The sequence below is a fragment of the Trematomus bernacchii genome, unplaced genomic scaffold (genome assembly GCF_902827165.1).
Source record: "Trematomus bernacchii unplaced genomic scaffold, fTreBer1.1, whole genome shotgun sequence".
In the NCBI taxonomy this organism is placed as follows: domain Eukaryota; kingdom Metazoa; phylum Chordata; class Actinopteri; order Perciformes; family Nototheniidae; genus Trematomus; species Trematomus bernacchii.
In genome coordinates, this window is record NW_022987594.1 from 608213 (window position 1) to 629612 (window position 21400).

General features: G+C 43.5%; 3 protein-coding genes across 4 annotated transcripts in view; 2 read left to right on the forward strand and 1 right to left on the reverse strand.

Moving 5' to 3' along the window:
- Window positions 1–6055, reverse strand: part of shcbp1 (SHC SH2-domain binding protein 1) — a gene marked incomplete in the record, with an annotated part of 12425 nt that extends 6370 nt beyond the window's left edge. For both annotated transcript variants that reach the window (XM_034130540.1, XM_034130539.1), the window contains 7 exon segments: window positions 1060–1237; window positions 2520–2750; window positions 2831–2923; window positions 3033–3241; window positions 3650–3765; window positions 3861–4061; window positions 5720–6055. In XM_034130540.1, coding sequence (XP_033986431.1) covers window positions 1060–1237; window positions 2520–2750; window positions 2831–2923; window positions 3033–3241; window positions 3650–3765; window positions 3861–4061; window positions 5720–5888 — 1197 coding nt within the window.
- A 7336-nt stretch (window positions 6056–13391) lies between these two features.
- On the forward strand, window positions 13392–16202 carry tssc4 (tumor suppressing subtransferable candidate 4). The gene is made up of 2 exons (XM_034130553.1): window positions 13392–13451; window positions 14671–16202. The coding sequence occupies exons 1-2, from the start codon at window positions 13392–13394 to the stop codon at window positions 15670–15672; spliced, it is 1062 nt and encodes a 353-aa protein (XP_033986444.1). The 3' UTR covers window positions 15673–16202.
- Window positions 16203–18392: 2190 nt separating this feature from the next.
- cx36.7 (connexin 36.7) lies at window positions 18393–19699 on the forward strand. The gene has a single exon (XM_034130554.1). The coding sequence runs from the start codon at window positions 18509–18511 to the stop codon at window positions 19697–19699; it is 1191 nt and encodes a 396-aa protein (XP_033986445.1). The 5' UTR covers window positions 18393–18508.
- The last annotated feature ends 1701 nt before the right edge of the window (window positions 19700–21400 follow it).

The following is a 21400-nucleotide window of genomic DNA, read 5'->3' on the forward strand; positions in this document are numbered from 1 at the left end:
GAGAGAGAGAAGAGAGAAGCAGCGCTGTCTGCTTAGTTGCAATACTGTAGCTTATGCAATTTAGGCCTATAAATTGTTTATGTAATTTATGTGCCAGTGTGTCCATGGTTTTGAGTCTGTGTGTGTTGAGCGCAGCACCGTCTGCTTTTTGCAGTACAGTAACTAAAGTAGGACTAAGCATACCGGGAGTTTCTGTGGACCTGTCTGCCCGTTTTGTGAGTGCACTGCGCGCGTGCGCACTTGTGTGGCATTGTTTGGGATGACCTAATTAAAATAGCGTCCCCCCAGTAAAAAAATCCCCACTACACCACTGGGTACAGTACAGATAGAGCTGAGTCAATGTACACAATAGCCGCGTTCGCACCGCGTACTTTGCAGTACGCAAATGAGCCGCTGACGTCACTTCGTCTTCTTCTGCTTTGGGTTTACTGGCAGGCAGCAAACAACTTCACGGCGTATACTGCCACCCGAAGTCCCCCGGCCGGAAGTCCCCGGAGTTGGGGACTGGCTTCAGTAGAAGCTGCTGCGACCCCCAGCAGCTTCTACTGAAGCCTTCAGAGTAAATCGCCAGAACGCCGACACCTCCTCATCTCCACCACTCCCATGTTTTGTTTTTTTTTGCCATAAGTTAGTCTCTGTCCGTTGGTGCGCGGGGATAATGCTAATGCTAATAATGCTAATGCCACAAATACAATGGCGGCTTCACAAAACTTTTCAGAGTTTTACGGGGCGTGGTTTGCAATTCGCCCAGCCAATCAGAACTGGGGCACTTTTCCTCCCCAGGATAGTACCACCTCTCTAGCAGGCACTAAAAATGGGGGTAAAAGTTGCCAGCACTAAGTACTCTTTTTGGTGTGAACGCAACATAAGGGGTACTAACGGAACTAAAGGGGAAAAGTACTCCGGTGTGAACGCGGCTACTGACTGTGGCATCAAACCCAGGACAACCTCTAGATCCAGTCATCTAAATGTATTGTGAATATGTGCCAGTACAAAGACTGATGAGAGTGTGTGTGTGTGTGTGTGTGTGTGTGTGTGTGTGTGTGCATGCGTGCTGACCTGGATCTCCGTGTCCTCAGTGCAGCACAGAGGCAGCAGTCTGTCAGAGAGGAGGCTCTGCAGCTGCATGCTGCTACAGGAGGCTGTGACCACATGCACCCCCTTCACTCCTGAGGCCCGCGGCCCCCGGCTCTGCACACACTGCTGGGGGACGTTCCCTTTGTAGCCCAGCACGTACCTGGAGAGGAGGGGTGGAGCTTTAGTTGAAGGCTATATCAAAAGGTGATATAGCTGAAGTTAAAGAGAATTTACCTATTTGTTTAAAACATAAAATACTGTTATATCAGTCTTATGCCTGGTCACATGATAAGCTATACAAATGTGTTATTGAGTTTCCAGAATTAGTTAATGCTAATTATCAGTAGATGTATACAAATTCAAGTGAGCTGATTCCGATGTTGGAGGAAGTGCGAAGAGGCTCTAAAGATGATAATATAGTTAAGTCTTTGTTAATTAATGACTCCTAAAGACGTCATGAGATGATGACCTTCTGATATACAAGTGTGGCATTCAGAGGGAAAAACATGCGATGGCATGTTAGTTCATGTAAAGGAAATGTGTGTGCGTCATTTTAGAAGTCCTATATATGTCTCTGTAAAATTCTACTGGGTTGGAGCATTACTGTATGACTGCTTGAGAGCAAAGGTAATGTTTCCTCATTATTTAGTGGGAATGCTGATACAGCATTCCCACTATATGTTATTTAGTGGGAATGCTGATACAGCAAATGCTGTTGCCATGGCAACACAATGCTCACCATGAAACACGGTTTTCTCATAACTTCAGTGAAAATGCTCCAAACGGCCCAAAACTTCACAGGTTTGGTAACGATGCAGCCATCAACACATCTAAGCGTATTATGGGGTGTCATCAAATGCCGTTGGCATGGCGACAGATCATTCGCCATCAAGTTAGTTCAAAAGTTTGCAGTTCAAATATTCTGCTGCTTTTCCAAGCCTTTTTACTTTCTTTTCTTCACTCATCACACATTCAAGCCCCCAGTGTTCATGTATCATTTCAATCTAAATTCTTCACTTTCTTCTTACACATTACATTTCAGCATAGCAGTTTAGCGTCAGATTTTCAGCATAAAGCATTCCCACTAGCAATTTCTTCAGGAATTGCATTCTCTAGTTATTGATTGTTGTACAACGAAATAATAATTGATCAACTATATCTGTGTTTGTGTTTTATTGATTCCTCTGTTTCATTCTTTCCTAAATTGCCACAACAAAACGTCATCCCTCTACTTTTTATGAGGGAGCCTGAGCAAAGCCAACTTCTGGGTCAGCCTGAACTCCATCACTGCACCACTTCAAAAGATCCCCATGTTAACACGCCCAACTTTACAACATAAATAAACATGTGTACAGCCTGGTACAATAAAAACAATTATGTTTTGGTTGAGTTACAAAAGCTGTGTGTGATTTTGACACACTGTATGAGACACCACGTCTCACCTCAGCAGGGGGTTCTCGAAGATGTGCAGCTTGCGTCTGAGCGTCTCGAGCTGGTCGTAGAGCTGCAGGCCCTCCACCATGGACACGTTGTCCAGCTCTGAGTCAGAGTCGGTGCTGAGGCCGCTGCGCAGCACGGAGAACTGCTGGAAGCACTGGGAGCAGCTCTGCAGTAAGGACTGGTACTCTGCCACCAGGCCGGCTGGCACTCTGTCCTCCAAGATGTCGTAATATCTGAAAGTATACACATTTTCAAAAGAACAATTTGTGGGAATAAAATATGACGTCATCACCCAGACACAAAGTTTACTCACAGCCTGAGACGAGGCTCCACACAACGAACAAAGTAGTCAAAGTCATCTTCGTCTTCCTCATCCCACTGCCTCCAGATGTGTTCATAGAAAAACCTGCAGGAAGAAGAGGATTGCACAACTACTCAGTAAAGTGTCAAACCATTTAGAACTGGACAAAGAATAATATGTGAACTGGGACCGAGGATGAAGTCAGAAGTCCCACCTGAGGTGCTCCACAGCGAGGGCGGTCTGATCAAAGTCCCCAGAGAGCTCGAAGACCACCTGCAGCTGCTGCAGGGGGACTTTGTCTCCGGAGGCGCCCAGCAGGACCTTCATGGCCTCCTCAGTGAGGTCACAGCCCCGGGTGTCGCACTGCAGGGGCAGCACCAGCCGCACACAGGCCTTCAGATCCTTGAAGTCCACATCACACACCTGAAACCATGAACAGCCGTTCTCTGTAAACATGTTTGGATCCACTTTCTCTGTGGGTACAGGCAGCTGCTCAACTGTGTGTCAAATCAATGAGCTGTTGGAAACGATTTAGAACCACCTCATGATACTCTCTGCATTGTTTTTGCATTCACAGATTAGGTTTAAGTGGTGCAGTTTGACCTTACGGTCTTTTAATGGTTTTCTTACATTTAGAAAAACTAAACTAAGTTTAAACTTCCTTTGAAACAAAAAGGAAACGAGTCATTAGGAACAGCTTATATATAACTTACACAAGCTCATCCAAATCTCTGCTCTCACTCAAGAGTGACATTAGGGTCACATGGTGTGAAAAATAGAGGTAAATTATTTCATGATATTAACGGATACATTTCTGAAAGAGGGACTCACCTCCACCAGGACGTCAAAGACATCAGTAGACCAAAGAGCCAACCAATCACACGGCTCCACCACCTTCTCCAGATAGTCTGCTGTGAACGCCTTCACCTCCGATGGCTTACAGTCTCCTACACACAAACATGTATAAATCAATGAGCACTGAGATCAGGAACAGTTATTCTTGTATTGTGTTTGAGTGGGATGTGTCAGAGGGTGTGGTTACCCAGCATGTAGTCCTGGTAGGCCCTGAACCTCTCGTAGAACAGCAGGTGGCTGGTCTGGAAGGTGTCGGGCACATTAGAGTTCCCTCCTGCAGGACGCTCACTCCTCTGCAGCTGAGTGCCCGACTTCTCAGAGTTAAAATGGTCAGTGCCGCTGTCATCGTCACTCTCATTTTCATCCTCCTCTTCATTCAAAGACTGAGCTGTTGGGAGATATCTTAGTTCAATTTTGTAATATTTACATCCCCTGAATAAACCAGCTATGCATGCTAGTCAAGTAATTTGCTAATTCTTAGTTTAAGGTAACACTTCAATTATTTTAAGAAAAAAAAAAAGGGAAAAATAATACCCTTACTGTGACAAAAGGAAATCTACAAAACTACACAACAGTATTAATCATTATTCAAATAAATAAAATATGAATTGCACACTAGCCAACATAAGCTAATGTGAAAGCTGAATTCCGCTTGTTGGATGAATTGCCTTCTTATAGAACTGCCTTCTCAGGGAAGAATAGAAAAGCCATTTTGTAGTAGACCAGTCTGAAATATAACAAACATAACAGTGCACTGTAGAGAGTACTAAAGATAAGATATTTGAAGACATTAAAGATCCTGTGGCCCTGATGCTAACATATCCCCTGTTTACAGTATCAAAGTTTGTGCCTCTGAAAGTGAAATGCGTGTTCTATTTGTTCTCACTCACCTCCAAACCCTTGGGCAGGAGAGGCGTTTCTTGCAAATCAAATCAGTTGCTATATCATAGCAATTATCCACAGATTCACGTGCCTGATGTTTTGGTCAGAACTGGGTCGACCCAGTGAATCAGTTCTGCACGACCAAACAATGCACACGTCCAATCTGTGTGTGTGTGTGAGCGGCCTTTATAGAGCTTATTATAAAGGAGCACTTGGAACAGAAGATGCATAGTTAAAATGCACGAGTAGCATTAGAATGTTGTTCTGCTAACAGGTGAAACCAGTTCCAGCTGCAGTAGCTTGCCTTATCCCAGATGATATACATTACTACAGCCTTAAATATCGGAGGCCTCAGAGATAGATATATAATCAGAATTGAATAATTGGTTTGAGTATATATATATATATATATATATATATATATATATATATATCTCAATGAGAACCACCACAACTGAATGAGAAACTGTGTTGATTGATCAATCATTTAGGTCGTTTTTCCAGTACAAAAATGTGCTTGTTATTGCTTCCCCATTATATATATCAGAACCAGAATACACATAATGAGTTTGTGTTTTCTGTTTGATATCATTTTCCAAGGAATAACTTATAATATAATAATAATAAATATAAAATCATACAAAACACATTGAGAACATTACCAGAGACTCTGAGCTATTACTGTACATGATATAAACCCAAACCACCGACAGTTGGTAGATTACTCTTCTATAATGAAGTGATTAGTTGAAGCCCTCACCGAAACCTCATTCAAATAGGGGCGGAAAATGTTCGTTTTATCAGCCTCACTTTCCCAAGATGCAGCAGCTGTTTTCACGTTGGTGTTTTGATGTTGTGGGATGGATAATTGGTTACCATACGCAGTGTCTCATGGAATGTTAACTACATTATGCCAAAGGTTAACAAAAACACCAGACTGATCAGCGGCTGGTTTTATTGCACACCGACCAGTAAAGTAACCTTCATAGTAGATGTTAGTGTAACATCAGGACATCCCATCTGAAGTGAAGCCACCGTCCACCTGGAGGTTTCAGAACAGCAGAGGAGAACTAGCCAGGCCAACAGAGTTAGCTAACACACGGACATTAGCCACCGTTGGTGTGTTTTAAACGATGATTGGAACACACCATGACACTGACTGACCTTCATTCAAACCGGACAAATTATTTCCCACTTCAGAAATCCCGTTGTTGTTTTCCATGTCGAGTTCAACGTGAACAAATGACTCCAAATCCACCACCATGATGTCCGTCATGTCGCTTCCAGTGTTGCTTGTTCCAGCTGAGGGAGTTTCCAGTGCTTCTTGCTCCATTAAGAATTAAAATGAACTACCTGGCTGATACTTTGCCAGGTAAATACTTATTTTGAATGGGCTTCGAAATTTGACAAACGTTAGCACAAACGTTACCGCACCGTTCTCTTAACACATCCATAAACTGCACACACCCAGTTACTTTTAAAATGTTCCCGGTCTGAAGAGCATCACCCAATCCAGAAGCGTACAACTGCAGGATGTTCCACCCCTAAGAGAATTTGACGACAAAGGCCTGACAGGGGCATATTTGGCATGACCCGCCTAACCAATCCAATAAACCAAGGCAACGACTACTGGCCAATGAGAGTGAGAGTGAGGCGGGTCATCATGCCTTGGCCATTTTATGTATTTTTTTGTTTTCCTTTATTGGAGATGATTCTTTTGCAAGTAGGCCTACCTTGCCGACAATACACTTTTTAAACACATTACATAGGAAAATAATTCACGTTTTATAAAATAGTAACCATATTTATATAGAGTATTACATAAATAATTTAAAAATAAAGAGAAAATAATATTATAAACATTGATAACACTCTTCAAGAGTAGGGGTAATCATAATAATGTCTTGGTTCTTTCACAAGCTCTAAGAAGAGACGTTGTATTTATTCTGTTCATTAGTGTCAAAGCAGTGAGATGATTGTCCACATTGTCTGTATTAAGAAAAGGGGGTTTTATGTTAAAAATTAAACAATTTTATCAGATTTTTAAATATTTAGTCAATCCTAATGTCCTTCTTAAAACCCAAACACAAATGTTCTCTTGTGAAAGGACCAGCTATTTGAATTTTGGTTTGACGGACAGACTTGGAAAACAATCCAGAACACCACAGAATAATGTACTTGTCAAAAAAGTGATCAGAAGTTTCCATCTCACAAATGCTGCCTTTATTGCTAACAACATTACATCTCAGTCCCAGCAAAATTATTCAGAATTTTTTTATTGTTTTTTCTCTTGGGGTTTACAGGATAAATTACATTGCTTTTTCTCCTTAATATCTGACTGTAGTTGTATGATGAAATTATATCAAAACTAAGCATGTGTGCAAAGTTGCAAACTATTATGCAGTCATGAGCATGCCAGTATACTTTTTTTAATTAATTTGTATGTCTGTAAAGCAGTGAGATTTGCAATAACATAGCACATCTGTTGGCGGGGGTTGTGGAACTTTGCATTTTGACCACAGCATTATATTGTAAAACAATGACAGTTTGCAAGTCACATTTTCAACCTGTGAATCACATTGTAAAATAATCTCAACAGCATCTGTGCAGAGTAAGGCCCAATCCCAAACCGCGCCCTCCATAGTTCAGTAACAGGCGGACCGCAGTCCGGGTCCAGACCCAGACGCCGACCTATACGGCCCCGGACCTATAATCAATACATTAATAGGGGATTTCAATTTTGACGGGCCGATTCTATTTTAACCGCCGCCGACAGGGAGCGAAAGAGACGAGTGAGCGATACAGGGAGAGAAACACAGAAGAAGAGACGAGAGAGCGGCAGAGGCTGCGTCTCAGGTCGATTAAATGGAATCCTTGCGTCCCTCACTTGCGTCGTTTCCCTGCGTTTAGTCCCTCCCACCAGAGAAGCATGGAGAGACGCAAGGAAACCACGAGAAGCAGGGAAATGAGTTTTAAGAGCAATGGGACGACGACCGAGGAAATGAAAATAGTCGACCTGAGACGCAGCCAGAGAGAGGCTGCGGCTGCGTCTCAGGTCGATTATTTTCATTTCCTCGCTCGTCGGTCCTCGGTATCACCGGAAGTTGATTTGTCATCTTGAGTAGCGTCCCATGGCGCTTATTTCTGCCGGAGGACCGAGGAGCGAGGAGCGAGGAGCGAGGAGCGAGGAGCGAGGAGCGAGGAGCGATAATGGAGGAGCGATAACCGAGGAACCACCAGACCATCCTCCGGTGAAATCCTCAGATACTCTCCCCGCCCCCTTACTGTGTATAGCTCACTGATTGGACGATGCAGCGCATGCACTGATCTGTTGCTTCTTGACATGAGAGCAGTTTCCCAGCAGAGTGAAGAAAACACATGAAACTCACAGGACTCACTCCTCAGTTCAGGGACGGGCTAATGTTGCCCGGGCAACGGCCCGTTTGGCCTTTTTGGCTGACCTGCCCCTCTGGAGAGAGCGAGAGTTTGTTTTTATTTTTTCTGTTGTGGCCGAATCAACATGATAAGCCCACAATTAGCATTGTAGCGTCTCGCTGCAGGAAACACACTAGGCTTGTTTGAGACGAGCTGCGGCTCGCCTCGAAAGTAGACGAGAATAGCCGATCGCAGCCGGGGGAGGTCTCAAAAAGCTCGCCTGAAGTCGGACAGCTCGGAGTAGGCTTCTTTCTCTTCTTCTTCTTCTCTCGGTTTTTTGGCGGATTGCAAACAACTTTAAGGTCCGGAGTCGGCTTGACTCGGTTTGCATTTATAAAGAATGCACAAATGTGTTTAATCGTTAATGTCAGATATGTACTAAGTAAATACATTTGTTCCTGCTCAAGATTAGATTCAACTTTATTGTTATTGCACAGATTACAGGTACTGAGACAACAAAATGCAGTTTAGCTTCTAACCAGGAGTGCAAAACGCAGTAAAGTGAAAAGTAATGTACACAATCTACAGAACAAAATATAGAATGAATTGAATGATGAATAAACAGTGAGGGGTATGAATACACTATATACACAGTAGCCTATGAGCAGAACAGTATTAACAGTGTGTATGAATATGCTAAAATCGATAAAGTATGACAACGGTAAGCAGTGCAAGTATTGTATAAAATATATAGATATTAATGTCATGATGATAAACATTGTGGAACAATGATGAAAATGTGAATGGAATTGGCGACGTAAAACTGACACAAAACAACAACACACTTTTGCCGAGCCAATGGAGAGTTTCATCACCAGCACGGGGTAAAAACCACCAATGAGCACTCAGCTCGAGATACCAGCGAGTCGTTCTTATAGAGTGACGAAGTCACGCCCATCTACTTCCGCCCCATGGGACCTTATTTCAGAAAAATAATGTATTGAAGTCAATGGAGAGAGAAAACTTATCTTTCGATCCAGTTTGAATTGTGCCATGAATTACACATATGATGTTTGTCAATCTTAAAAAATAATTTCCATGTCAAAAAAAGTCACAGTTTGTCGTAAAACTGTTGAAATATAAGACTATGAAAAATACGCAACTAGAAAGACTACAAATCCCAGAGTCGCGTAAGTGATGTCACAATTGTTTTCCTCCACTAGCTAAGATCAGCGCCATATAGATATAATCTATCTATATGGCGCGGCTAAGATAAGATAACTTTAACAAGATGCCTGTGTGCTTAGTACCAGGTTGTTATCATACCAGCAATGGGTCTTGCTCGTTCTTTCGCTTCCCGTCTGATGAAAGGACTAGGAGTGTCTGGATCAAGCTAGCTAGTAGCTAGCACGTTAGTTAGCATTACAGCCGTGTCATTTTTATTAGCCTTAACATGAAGTAACATGAAGTAACCCAACATGTTAAACAGTAAGAGTAGTAGTCATATTTTGTGAACCCTTTGAATAGTACTGTCACCGGTGTGATCATTCTATAATACACAATTTAAGCCCGGGGGAGAAATGCTAACGCTAACGCTAGCGATCTTCTCTACTTCATGCTATCTGCACAAATGGTTGACATTAAACATTAAAACGACCAGGCAGTTCAGAGAGAATCAAAGGAAGGCAGGCAGGCAGCTTTGCATGACATTCTTCAGGACGTGTTTCATTGTGGTGATAGTGAGGGTAGTCAATCGTTTTGTTGACAGTAGTGACGGCCATCTTGGTGACGTGTGTTGTTCTGTGAGACCAGAGATGTAGTTCATTGAGCGTTTCACACAAACAAATGTGTTACTTCACAGTTTTACGACACATTTTTTTTTTTTTTACTTGCAAAATTATCTTTTAAATTGACAAACATCATATGTGTAATTCGTGGCACAATTCAAACGGGATCGAAAGATAATCTTTCTCTCTCCATTGACTTCAATACATAATTTTTCCGAAATAAGGTCCCATGGAGGTCCACCGGAAGGGGAGGGACTTCGCCACTCTATTATACATCCATGGTCGTTTCCCATCAAGCATTTCGCTTCCGCAGCCCGTGGAGAGAAACTGCGCCGCCTCGCCGTGCCTCGCCGCGCCTCGCCGTGCCTCGCCGCGCCTCGCTCTCAAGTCTGCCGGCGTCTTTGTCCCGCGAGATTTCAACGTCTCATGTAGGCGAGCCTCCAGAGCAAGTCGGACAAAATGACTAACCGGGTGTTTCTCAATCGCGAGTAAAGCTGCTTCAGAGCCACTATTTCAAGCATACTACGTCATCGAGTGCCGCCGAAGTACTGTTCCAATCTCCAGCATACTTGGAAATCTACCGAGCCCGGCGTACTCCGTTTGGAGAAATATCGAGTGTGCACATGAGTAGACTTCGCGGTCTTAAAATCCCCACAATGCTTTGCGCACGGACCAATTTCCCCAAATCTGTGGCGGAAGATGTAAGGAGGCGGGGCCTCTCATATGACGCACACCTGCACACTTGCTAGCGTGTTCCACTCTTTGTTTTCCGAATGTCAGGAAGTATTCTTGACTCGCTTCTGAAGCAAGATGCTCGGCAGACATGTGCTACCAAGCAAGCGTACTCGCGATTGAGAAACACCCAATATCATGCAACGCACTAGCAAGACGTTGATCGCAATTGCGCAGGTCTGCGCAGGTCTCGCTTGTCTCAAACAAGCCTACTTTGTCAGCGCTGTCATCTGCCGGTGCGTTAAGACCACCTCAGTGTCGGATTTTGGAAACTTGATTTTGAGTTGTCTCATGGCAGTTAGGGTATAAGGGACAAATCAGGGGACTTTACTTCCTCTTGATACCGTCGGTTATTTACAAAAAAACAACTAAATATAGCCTACTTGTTATTGAGCTTCTGTCTTTCTGTGTCTTTTCATCTGTAAACTCCTTTATATATACAGTCTATGGTAAACTCCCTCAACGGGGCCGCTCGCTCTCTTCTCTTGATCGCCCTCTCACAGGAGAACACTTCACTGCCCCGCTTAATTGTAGGATTTCTGCCATGTCTCTACCACTTTAGTTTGACCATCTCTGTTATTAAGTTATGGAATACTAAATAAACAAGTAATTAGATACCTTACCGTTACTGCGCTCATAAAGAATGATAAGAATAAGAATAATGCGTATTGAACTGGTTTAATTAATTAGTGAGTTTATTTAAGGTAATTATAGAGGCCCTATTTTATCAGTATGTCTGGACTGCACAGCAGTTACAATGGTCAAACTACATTAGAACAGAATTGTCCCCATTGTGTCTTAAATAGTTACTAACATTAGATATTTTAATGAGATATGGACCACAAAACAAAAAATGTCCCTGGTTTTCATTTTTTAAATCAAGTTACCGAATGCAAGTAGTCGCCTTAGCTTATTTTGTTAAGAGATGTGAATTACTCTTCAAATTAGTTAATGTAATAATCGTTTGGTTTCTTTTACATTAAAAACAAGTTTCAAAAGGTCTTATGTTTTTTTTCGGGGGTGGCCCTTTTTCTAGTTTAGAGCAATAGCCCCTCCAAATGTCTGTGCACGTCCCTGCCTCAGTTTATACTGTGTTTTGTTTCAATGAATGCATCATTCAGTTACAAATATGTGATATATCTGAACAACAAAGTGGTCAAAAATTATTTTATTCATTTATTGGAAACATTTTCATGATCGCTTTTTCGTTTTACATTTTCATTTATTGTCATTTCCATTCAGTCAGTCATTAAGTGCTATTTAAAATGTTAATTTGCTACATATCCACACAAACAAACAAAGTGTGCAATCCAATTAATGTTAATCTAACTGGGTTTTGATAGATAACATATCTCTTTTTCTTCTCTGAATTATTTTATTTCTATTGTTCTAATCAATATTAATCCAACTATTGTTCGTTTATACATTTTAAGAATGGCGTTTATCTTTTTAAAGAATGAGTTCTTATTTTATTTAATGTATTTGGGTCTACAACAGACGATACAAATGTTTGTGTCAGTAAATGTGTACTAACAGAGGCGGGGTTGTTTGTGAAAATAACGGGGACAGAGCTGGCTGCTGTCAGACGAACAGCGCAAGTGAGGGATGCAAGGATTCCATTTAATCGACCTGAGACGCAGCCAGAGAGAAGACGGAGAGGAGAGTGAACAGGCGTTAGCGGCAGACAGGGAGAGACAAATAATGACACATGGCGCTCTCTAATCTGAAGAGGAAAGAGGACAGTGAGAACAGAGCTTTTAACCCTGAGTGGACTCATTCATGTTCATCCTGCCCACTGGGAGCACAGAACCAGTGTGTCTCATTTGTTCAGAGACCGTGGCGCTCATTAAAAGTGCCAATGTGAAACGCCACCATGACAAAACACAAAGTGTTTGACCAAACATTCCCTCTCAAGTCAGAACTGAGGTCAAATAAGCAGTCTCAGAGCCCAGTATGATCAGTCCACCAGGATCAAAAATAAAAATAAATATCGCTCCAGGCTAACCAATGAGCACCTGCATGTGTGTATGAGAATGGCCCTGACTCCATTTCAGCCCAAATCTAAACTCCTGGCAGGACAAGCTCCAGCTCAATTCTCGCACTGAACAAAAAAAAGTGAGTGAGGGACTGCAATATAAGAGGGACAGAAAGAGAAACTTTAAAACTGTTCAATTGTTATGATGTGTAAAGACTGATATTGTTCTATAATCGACTGAAACTGTTAAGTCATGATGTGAAACGGTTAACAAAGAAAAAGGGAAACCCAAGCTGCTGCTACACTTTTAAGATGCACACATTTTCAAAAGCTATTTTATTTATTTTCTCTATTTCATTTTTAAATGCAGCCCGAGAGGAACATTACACATCCACAGTATTTTACTGTATATCTGTATAGTTCAATGTTAATTGACAATAAATATTGTTATTTTTGAATTGTACTTTCTTTATTTGATTGGCAGTTGCAACATACATGTTCCAGAAGGTGGCAGCAGTGCAACATACCGGATACCGGCTGCCGTTAAACACCAAAGAAGAAGAAGAAGAAAGGAAGAAAAATAAGAAAAATAAGAAGCACGAAACACGAAACACTACCGGTTTTTCGTGACAACAGCAGTGAGGTAAATCTATAAATTAACCCAGATGTATGTTGGTGTAAAGGATAAGTCTGTGAGAACAAAATGTGGAGTTGATTGCCAAGCCACGCGCCTAAAAGGAACCTACCACATCAGTTAGCATTAGCATGCTAACGAGTCGTTGTTCGTTCAACCAACGTTAATGTCACACGCCGTATCAAATAAGCCATATCCGTTTCCCAGTTTCACTTTGCACTTTGTATTCTTGGATATTGCACCCATCCTTTATACATTTCATTAATGGTGGCACTAAAATCGTGTGTACATGTTGAAGCTAACCGTTAGCCCCCAGAGCCCGTGTCTCTCCGGATGGACCACACGCGGCTGCAGGAGCTCAGTCTCCATACTTCAGTCTCTCCTCGGGTTAAAGTAAAACACGAATGGAAAACACTTCCAAAAAAATACATCTCACGTAATGTCTTGTACGTAACTGTTTTCATGTGTGGCTTGTTTGCATCGGTGAATTTCGTCCAGCCATCGACACAAAGGAACGATGATTCCTGTTGATCTTAAGTCCTGTAAGGTCATCAGAAGCAGGGACGCCTATTCACTATGGGGTCAGATGGCGTCTCCTACTGAATGCACACAGAAGGATACACAAACCCACTCTGTTTCAGTTTTAATTGTATTGTATTTGTGTTGTTCTATGGTTTATTCTTATATATATATATATATATATATATATATATATTATGTTGCATTGTTGGAGGAGCCTGGGATGATTTTCATTTCCATAACTACACTGTGTAGTGCATGTATCAATAAAACATTTGAATCTCGTATATAAATGTATAATCCAAATATGTCTTAGAAGAACATTTCAAATCAGCTAAAAAAAGTTGGGGGGGGTGGATCCCTACTTACTTACTTATTTACAGGTGTTTTCCTGTCTATAATGCAGTGTGAAGGGGGACATATTTATTTCAGCTGGGGTGTGTGTCCTCATTGTGTGTTGTTTATTGAAGGCTTCTCATGTTCTTGCTTTGAATCTCAGATTGATCAGACACAGTGGCAGTGTGTTTCATAAAGAGCCAGTGATTCTGCACACCAACAGAGACAACATGGACACTACAACAGCAGCACCAGCATGGTATGATGCACATACACTCTTCACAGTACACCAGGCTACTACTTTTATCGATACCGCTTATCCATCCGGTTTTTTAAGGGTACTTTTATCGGTTCTTTTGGAGAGAAAAAATAAGGTAAACAAATTGTGAACAAAACTAACATTGCTTTTTATTTAAATTAAATACATAATATTTCACATCAAAAGAAACAACAGTGTTTTAACAAATCGTATTAAATAATCTGATGACAGAACTGTAAACAGAATGGCTGAAACTTTAACAAACTAAATAACTCAGTTACCTCTAATCATTAACCCATGTTTGTATCATTGAGTTAGCTCCGTGTGTTGCTGCTAGCATACATAATATACCTGACGTGGAAACGTTATGTTATTAGAAACGGAGTTGGCTTAGATCTGTGCTGTTAGTGACCCTGCTTCACTGTGAACGCACCACCCCTCACCTATGGTTGCTGCTCGAGTTTGACCTCTTCCCCTCTCCGCAGGTCTTTGATGTAGTCGAGCCTTGCAGTTGAGATGAGTGATCAGAAAAATGGCGGTGACCACGAGGATGACTTAGACGAGCTGTCTGCCAGTGATGAATCTGAGCCTGAAGGAGGACTCAGCAGTGCTCCGTTTGACCCCGAGCTGGACGACGATGATGATGATGATGATGATGGGGGGGAGGTTGTGCTCTCTGCTCCTCCTGCTGGACGCCTCGTTCAGAGTCCATTCAGTCTGAGAGGAGGGGGCTCGGCGTTCTCAAACCGCAGCCACAGCATCTTTGAATGTCTGGACAGTGTGGCCCGCCTCGCCTCCTCCTCCTCCGCCTCTTCCTCTTCCTCTTCCTCCTCTCAGAACCACCGCCCCGTTTCAGACGGAGTGTTCGCCCGTCCTCTGCCTCCACCTCCCAGCAGGAAGACGAGCCAGCCTGCGCCCAGCTCCCCCACACCAGCGAAGAAGAGAGGAGTCCCCGACTACCTGGTGCACCCTGAGCGCTGGACCCGCTACAGCCTGGAGGATGTGACGGAGACCAGCGAGCAGGGCAACACCAGGGCCGCCCACAACTTCCTGTCCAGCCTGCAGCAGAGCAAGGAGCCGCAGGAGAGTGCTGGGGACTCAAACCTCCAACACAAGATGATCTTCTCCAGACCCAGCGGGCTGAAGGAACAACCTGCAGATCCACCGACAGCTGCTACAGGCAGAGATAAGGAGGCCCGCCTCCGGCTCCTGGAGGAAGAGGAGGAGGAGGAGGAAGAGGAGGAGGAGTGCAGGAAGAAGGACACACGCCTCAGTCATCTGGAGGAAGAGGATGACGTAGAAGAGAAAGAAATGGCTGAAGCAAGGAGAACCGAGCAGAGGGGAGGAAATGCTGAGGAAAAAGACACAAGGGCAGCTGTGGGGGGGGCAGAGGAGAAGAAGAAGGTTCAGAAAGGTGTGCAGGAAGGGGAGGACGTCCCCTCCTTCAGGAAGACCAAGCGTAAGAACTACAGGACGAGCGCAGGACAGGAGGACAACTGACTCTGTTCATCGTTCATTTAAATGTGCTGACATTACTGTTCTCAGACCAGCTTCAGCCAACACTGAGCTCTGGAGGGAACTATCTGTTTCCATGTCATCAGGCCTAGCTTACCACTCAGTAAAGTAGGCTACTTTTACACCCACGGCTGACGAGTGTTTCTTTCATTTCCTGGCTTCATGTTGTTGTGTTCCAGTGTGTAAAGTGTTGTCTGTTCAAGAGTCAGACGTGGTGTTAGCATCAGCTCAATGAGCCACAGCGACAGCGGAGCACTAACAGTGAGACGCTGCCTCTGTCTGACATCAAAATGCCATTGTGACTGTATCATATTAACTGTTATATGTGCTGAAAATAAAAGACTAACGACAAAAAGTCTTTTAAAACAAGCATGGAGAGGGGCTGGGTTTAAACTGAGGGCTGAACCTGGGAGGGAATTAGATTCAGTGTTGTCTTTATCCTTATTTGATTAAAATGTCTTGTTGCATGTTCTGTATTTTGGAATAGTCTTAAATAAAAAATATTGATTTGTATATATTTTCTGTCATCCTTTCAAAAACATTCAAGGCTATTGTTTTGACAAAAAAAATTGCTTATTGAAAATGAGAAAACAAATATACGTTTATTCCCAAATTCAGTGATGAACATGTCTCTAGAATGAGTTTAAATCCTGCGGGTGGACGTCACTGCGGTTTCTTTAGATCAGCAGATCAAGTACATCCAGTCAGCAGTGTGACGTCCTTTATCTCAGCCAGAGCCCACAGACTATCACACGTCTTGGGTGAGAATACCAAACGTTGACAAAATATGGATAGTGAACATATATATTTATTATGTAGGTGTCAAATGTATCTGAGGGACACGTAAAGTTCCGCTTGTGTTCTAAGGACTACGCAGATAACAAATGTTGCATAGCACTTTATGTTATATTTTTATACTGAGGTTTATTAAAGGGCCCATGTCATGGCCATTTCCACTGATCATAATTCCATTGTTGAGGTCTACTAGAATAGATTTATACTGTGCAATTTTCCAAACTCACATTGGTTTCTCATACAGCATCTCTGTAAACTACTTGTATTCACTGAATTTCACTCTCTGCCTTTAACGGCTCGTTGTAGCTCCAATAGCTCCAGCCCCCACCCTCCCTGTGAGCACAGTGTGCTCTGATTGGTCGGGACGTTGTGAATCGCGCTGAGCTCCGTGGAGGTGTTGTTTCCTTGTTTAGGATACATAGCGAAACACAGCCAAACTCATCCTGAGCACACACAAACTCACATCCGAAGTAAAAACAATAAGTGTGGCTTGATATTGAGTAAGAAAAAGGTTGATAAACGCTGTGAGAATGGGTCTGCAGAGAGAATTTCGCCGCGATCCCAACTGTGTTATCAGCCTGCAGCCAGGGAGGAGAAATCAGCTGAGCTGCCTGCTCCCTGCACACAGATGTGTGTGTGAGGAAGTCCGTGGATTGGTCAATTTGGACCAATCAGCGGGGGCTTAACATAACGGCTCCGCGGACGTAACGTAACGGCTCCACGGATTGGTCCATTTCGTTCCGGGTACGGCATGACATCATGCCGTACCCGGATGGAAATGGAAGAATCAAATGGGCAGTGACGTATCTCCAACGAGGCGTTTTGGGGAGGTATTTTCTGTGTTAGAGTTTTACTCGCTACAGGGTGTACTTTGAGGGTTTGTGACTCTGCACACCGTTTACATGCATAAAAACCTTCATAACACACAAGGGGACGGGTAATAACCGGAAAAGCATGACATGGGCCCTTTAAACATGCTTCGTCCCTATCACATAAATGAATTAGCAGCCTGGGTGTTGGACACAAAGTACACAGTGTTGATGTTAAAGCTGCGAAACATGTGTTAGGATATAAAACATAAAACATGATTGCTAATGTCAGGCAGTGATTGGTCAGGGTGAGCAGTTTATTCATTTTGTTCTCTAAATGTCTAACGGTTGAAACTAACGCTGCACCAAATGATTCTGTTCATGTCATAAATAGAAGGTGGGCAGAGCTCTGAGACTCATACGGCTGTTTGAAGTAAGGGAGGGGGTCACTCAGTGTTCTATCTGGGGACGATTTGATGCTAACAGACCTTTCAAGGGTCTTTTTTTAAAACACAGATAAGAGAATTGGCAAGTGGCTGGAGAGGAGCAGTCAAAACAAGCCTCGGTTCAGAAGTCCTCACCAGACTGTCTGCAAAGTCAAATTGTTTCCAAATCAGATTTCTTAATGAGCCGTGTATCCTGACACCAACATCATGCTGTCTTTAACAGCGTTCTGTATGTGCTATCCAGAATCTGAAGAGAACTTGCTCTCCTGTACCAGTCGTCATTTAAAACATGCCTCTCCATTAAAGGAAGAGCCCATGTGCTTTCAGAGGACAGCCTTGTGAAGAGCGCTCTATCAGCTGGCACTATCAGCAGGTCCTCCAGCAGAGGAAGGCTGATGTCTAACGGTTTTAAAATGGATCCTAAAGACAAGAGGGAACTGAGCGTGCCAAGTGACTCATGTCAAGTGGACATCCTTATCTGTGAAAGATGGGGTGGCTCCCTCTTGCCATGGCTCCACGGCTCTGAAGGCAGCCAGGCAGTGCTGGAGGACATTCAGATGGAAAGCAGGGTAACGCAAGGGCCTCAGATATTAGAATCATTTAAGGCTAAGACATCAGAAGTAAGACTAAAGGGTAAGACAGAAGGCAGTGTAGATCATGAGTGTATCCCGGATCAGGTTTACTGCGAGGTGGATTAAGTTCTGAGTCCAACAGAGGGTCAGGAGGAGCAGAGGTGGATCGGTCCCATCAAACTGCTCCTTTCAGGCCACCATGACGGAGTGGACCCTGCTCAAACGTCTCCTGGATGCCGTCCACCAGCACTCCACCATGATTGGTCGCCTGTGGCTCACGGTCATGGTCATCTTCCGGCTTCTCATCGTTGCCGTGGCGACTGAGGACGTGTACACTGACGAGCAGGAGATGTTCGTGTGCAACACGCTGCAGCCGGGCTGCTCCACCGTCTGCTACGACGCCTTCGCCCCCATCTCACAACCACGCTTCTGGGTCTTCCACATCATCACTGTGTCCACGCCATCCCTCTGCTTCATCATCTACACCTGGCACAACCTGTCCAAGTTGCCCCACGCCAGCCAGAGGCAGGGGCCTGCACAAGCCGGGGTCCCAGGGCAGGGGGGCCCGGACTTAGGGTGCCGTGGCGGACAGGAAGCGTACGACCGGAGCTGCGACTCCGACAGCTGCTCCATCCGCTCTCATAAGCATCTGGGTCACAGCCTGGCAGATGTGCTGGAGGGCATCAATGTCCAGAGCCTTCAAAGGGGGGGCCCAAACAACAGGGGGCCCTTGAGCCATGCCCAAGCTTGTGCCCTCAGAGAGGGGGGTGCGGAGGCTCAAGTGGTCTCTGGAGGAGTTCTGTCCAAATGTTACATCTTCCACGTGTGTTTACGGGCTGTCCTGGAGGTGGGCTTCGTCCTGGCCCAGTGGAAGCTGTTTGGCTTCCAGGTGCCTGTCCACTTCCTGTGTACATCCCCCCCCTGCAGCCAGGCGGTGGACTGCTACGTGTCCAGGCCCACAGAGAAGACTATCTTCTTGCTCTTTATGTTTTGTGTGGGAGTTTTCTGTATAATTCTCAACGTGTTAGAGCTCAACCACCTGGGCTGGAAAAAGATCCGGCAGGCCGTGAAGCTGAGGGAGAGGGGGTCCTGGGGGGTCTGTCCCGGTATGAAGAGAGGCTATGAAACTTTCCCTCCTGACAGCCCCTTTCTCACACCTTCTTTAGGCTTCAGAGACGTGACCAGCACCACCTCTCTGCCCACTTTGGACTTGGTGGTGGGTCACCAGCCTGACTGGACCTGTGCTGTGAACTGTGGCAGGATGAGGGAGGCTGAGGGGGTCAGAGAGACCAGACCGGAACAGGATTCTAAGAAAGGGGGGCGGAAGCCACTGAAGAGCAAGAGGGTGATCAGAGAGTCCAAACAGAAGAGTGCCGAGGTCTGGATCTGATCTGAGGACATGGGGAACATGTTGCCGCCTTCACTTCTTTTACAGAGGATCTCACTTTGGAATTTAGAGAACCGAACAAAATGTAAAAGTTTAAAGGATTGGTTCACCCGAAAAACAAAGAAACACATTTCTTGAATTACTTTTTGTTAAAGTAGCTTTACAAAATGAAAGTTGTGATGTTCACAGCAGAGATGTAGTATATTTCAGTAACATCTTTAACAAATATTTATTGAGGATATTTCCTGACATGTTTTAACACTTTTATAAAGGCTTTTTCTTTAACACAAAGATGTTCAAATAAAAACCTTCCTAGTCTATATTTTCTAGAACCAGCACATTGCTTTCGAGAATAAATATGGCACTGGTGGATTATTAGAAATAAACGTTTGGATGCCCACAAAAAACATGAACCAACGAGTTGTGCTTTGCTAGGTAACGGATAACATAAACGGAGTGGCTAGACTTCTGAGGTCAGATACAGCGTTATCAGGCCCTGCAGTATATCCGCCTTCATGGAGATAATAGGGTTTATGTTTGGTTAAAACTGTTCAAGAGAAGTGTGTTAGTTCAATGTTATGGTGATTGTTGAGTCTGGACTATGCCATTACACTATTACAGTTTTCGAATGTGTTGTCCACTCTGTGTATATCAGTGAGGGTGACTGGGTCGTCCTCAGTCAGCTGGTTAAGACGCGTCGTACTGTATAACTGCAGGTCGGGGACCCTGTTGAATGTCATACATCTCTCTATCTTTCGGTTCCCGTCTGTAACTCTACTAATACTTAGGCAAAAATAACAAAAAATGATATGGACTAAATATCAGAAGCAGCTCTCAGTATATTGCAACACAATTCTCCAGAACCAGCAGCTTCAGCATCAGCTGAATCAACACCTCTGTGAATCATTTCCAGCAAAAACGGAACATTAGTCTCTTCATGACGTAAAGTTGATTGCAGTTATCTGTTTTTAGCTGCTCCTAGTGTGCCAAAGATATGCTAACCTGAGTGTATACAGTATATGTATGTATAATAATAAATAAATATGATGTCTTTATGAAGCTGGATTTGTGCCCTGACCTGAACAGTTGACAAAGTTGGGAGCTTGCTCTTGTCTCAAATATGATTGTGGCTGTAACATTAATGTTAAAGGGGGACAGTGTTTCGGTCCACAGTGTGCTTAACAAGAAAAACACAAACAAAGCACACGTGAGTAAGGATAAATATTTGCTTGACATTTATTTTTGCAATATATTTATTTATATATGCATTTACAACATCTATAAAACACCTTTTGCATGAATGATGCTACTGAAAAAGGACACAGACAAACTCAGACTGCCCAGCCTTTGCCTGGAGCGCGTTGTGAATACAGCGAAGTTACAGAAGTACAGTGTTGACAGAGAAATATTGTTTGAGTGTTTCAAAAGACTGCATGCCGGATTCAACCTGCTGATGGAATACGTTGCAGATGACATCACGTGCTAAGAGCTTTCCAGTATCCAAATAAATAATTACAATCTGTAGGAAAACAGAATCATGTATGAAACATGTTGAACATTTTGGCAATTGGCTAAATTCACAAACAATTGATAATGTAGATAAAGGATTAATTCCATCGAGAACCTCTTTAGACAAATCCCCAATACATACACATGCTTTGGAAGGGGAAAACAAGTCGTTTGATGAATTGCCGGTATGCAATA